The sequence below is a fragment of the Gracilinanus agilis genome, unplaced genomic scaffold (assembly GCF_016433145.1).
Source record: "Gracilinanus agilis isolate LMUSP501 unplaced genomic scaffold, AgileGrace unplaced_scaffold56948, whole genome shotgun sequence".
In the NCBI taxonomy this organism is placed as follows: Eukaryota; Metazoa; Chordata; class Mammalia; order Didelphimorphia; family Didelphidae; genus Gracilinanus; species Gracilinanus agilis.
In genome coordinates this window covers 844-2,986 of record NW_025392407.1, presented here as the reverse complement: position 1 = coordinate 2,986, position 2,143 = coordinate 844, and the positions used below count along the sequence as shown (strand labels likewise).

Here is a 2,143-nt window from a genome sequence, read left to right as displayed (position 1 = left end):
ATCAGGAGTCAGGAAAAGTGGTGGAGCTCTCAGTCAGGGATCAGGAAAATCAGGAGAGGCCGCAAGTCTGAGAAGATTAGCAAAAATTAAGACCAGGTACTAGGCAAAGGTACTAGAAGCCCAGCAACAAGTAAAACCATTGTCCCTTTTCCCTGAAAAGCAGCCCCAAGGCTGGGGAGAATAGGGAAAGGAGCAAGCGCAGAAAAAGAGCATGTCTGAGGCTCTGGGTCTCAGAGTTGCATGGCTTGGTAGGCTATCTAAAAAATTGAGAGCAACGTTCCATTTGTGGTTGCCATAAATGTAACAATTATAAATGATAAAGGCTGATATTATGAGGAAAAGTAATAGTTTAATTACCATGGCCATGTTGGTAAAATATATAAGACCATGCACCTGATAAAAGCTGTTTTAATCCTCCTGACATTTTTCTTCCCTCCACCTGGCTGCCTCATACCAAAAGAGAGTGTCAAGACTGGTTGGCTAATACTTAAAGCTAGGCTTTACGTTGAAGATATCATCACGTCCAAAACAGGAAACCGGTTGCATCACAGAAAATGTAGTCTCAAAGTCCACCACATGTCCACAGGAAGTTGTCATATATCTACATATCTTGAGGCTTAATACTTCTAAATAAAACCCCAGAAATTCTAAATAACACAGCCATAAATTTAACCCTAGGGTGGACTGTGTCTAAATCCATGAGGGAAGATATAGCTTTCAAAGAAGACTAGTAGGAGCTGCCTGAAAATATGGTTTTTGACACTTTCCCTGCAGGCTTCCTGGACATGCCTGAGACTGTGGGTTTTTCTCTATTTAAGATTGATCAATAAGTGACATGAAATTTGTTTGCAAAGAGAATAAGCAAAAAATGGCACCATAAGTAAGCAGAGACAACTAGGAAAAGACCCAGAAATCCTAAAAAGAATAAATGAGATCAATTTAGTCTCTATTGAAGATCAGACAGGAAATAAAGGTTGAGCTAACTTCCTAATCAGAAATAGTACTGGGATCAACTGAGAAAATATCAGGAATAGAGAAAGAAATAATGAGTTTGGTATTGGTATCTTGGTATTGAGAATGCATCAGACTGAGTGATGGAGGGTAGACACTGAGTCCTAGCAATGGGACTTACATTCTTAGTGTCGACAGCCTTCCCCAGGGCTTTAGAACTATCACTGGGGGTTTCATGCTTCTGCAGCTCAGGGAAGGGAATCATCACAGTGGGAGGCAGTTGCTCTTGCTCCCATTAAACAGAGGAAGACATGCAAATTGGGCTCCTCCCTCTAGGCATGAACCCAACACAAAACCTGTGTCTGCTGCTCTGGGAGAGGAGCTTCTTCTCATGTGGCTTTTCCCTCCTAAGGACTGACACTGTACAGCCTAAACCATGGGATTTATACTAAAAGGAATTTTCATTTTGACTATTTTGCAAGGTAGTTTTAATTTTTGTTACTTTGTTTGGAGGAGGAAAACAAGTCTTTGAAGTGATAGGTTTGTGTGACTGTTGTCTCTAATGATTCTTTGCTTGCAGGTGTCCATTGTGATAGCCAGCTGGTGGAGTCTGGGGGAGACGTGAGACAGCCTGGAGGATCCCTGAAACTCTCCTGCAAAGCTTCTGGATTCACCTTCAGTGACTATTGGATGAGTCGGGTTCACCAGGCTCCAGGGAAGGGGCTGGAGTGGGTCGCATACATTAGTAATGGTGGAAGTAGCACAAGCTATGCAGACTCTGTAAAAGGCCGATTCACCATCTCCAGGGACAATGGCAACAGCCTGCTGCATCTGCAGATGAATTCCCTGAAAGCTGAGGACACAGCCATGTATTACTGTGCAAGAGACACAGTGAGGGAAAGGAGTGAGAGAGCAGACAAAAACCTCCTCCTTCAGAGAGTTCTTGTGGAAAATGACAGAGTGGGAACTCCAGAACACTGAGCACAAGAAGCCCAGTTATAATAACAGGTGAAGAGTGAGGCTGACAAGTTTGTTTTCTAGGTCTGACTTTCTCCCAAATTCCAGTGAACATTTTTCTCACTATCTTAATTCCTTTTTGTCTCTGCTGCTCTTTCCTATTTCTTTATTTTTTATTTTTATTTATTTGTTTTTTACACCCTTACCTTCTGTCTTAGAATCAATACTGGATACT

The 2,143-nt window shown here is 42.1% G+C and overlaps 1 gene segment (V, D, J or C); it reads left to right on the top strand.

Moving 5' to 3' along the window:
* The first annotated feature begins 1,387 nt into the window (after nt 1–1,387).
* LOC123256202 lies at nt 1,388–1,932 on the top strand. The segment is given in 2 exon segments: nt 1,388–1,433; nt 1,532–1,932. Coding segments are annotated over 2 exon segments (447 nt in total).
* Nucleotides 1,933–2,143: the final 211 nt, after the last annotated feature.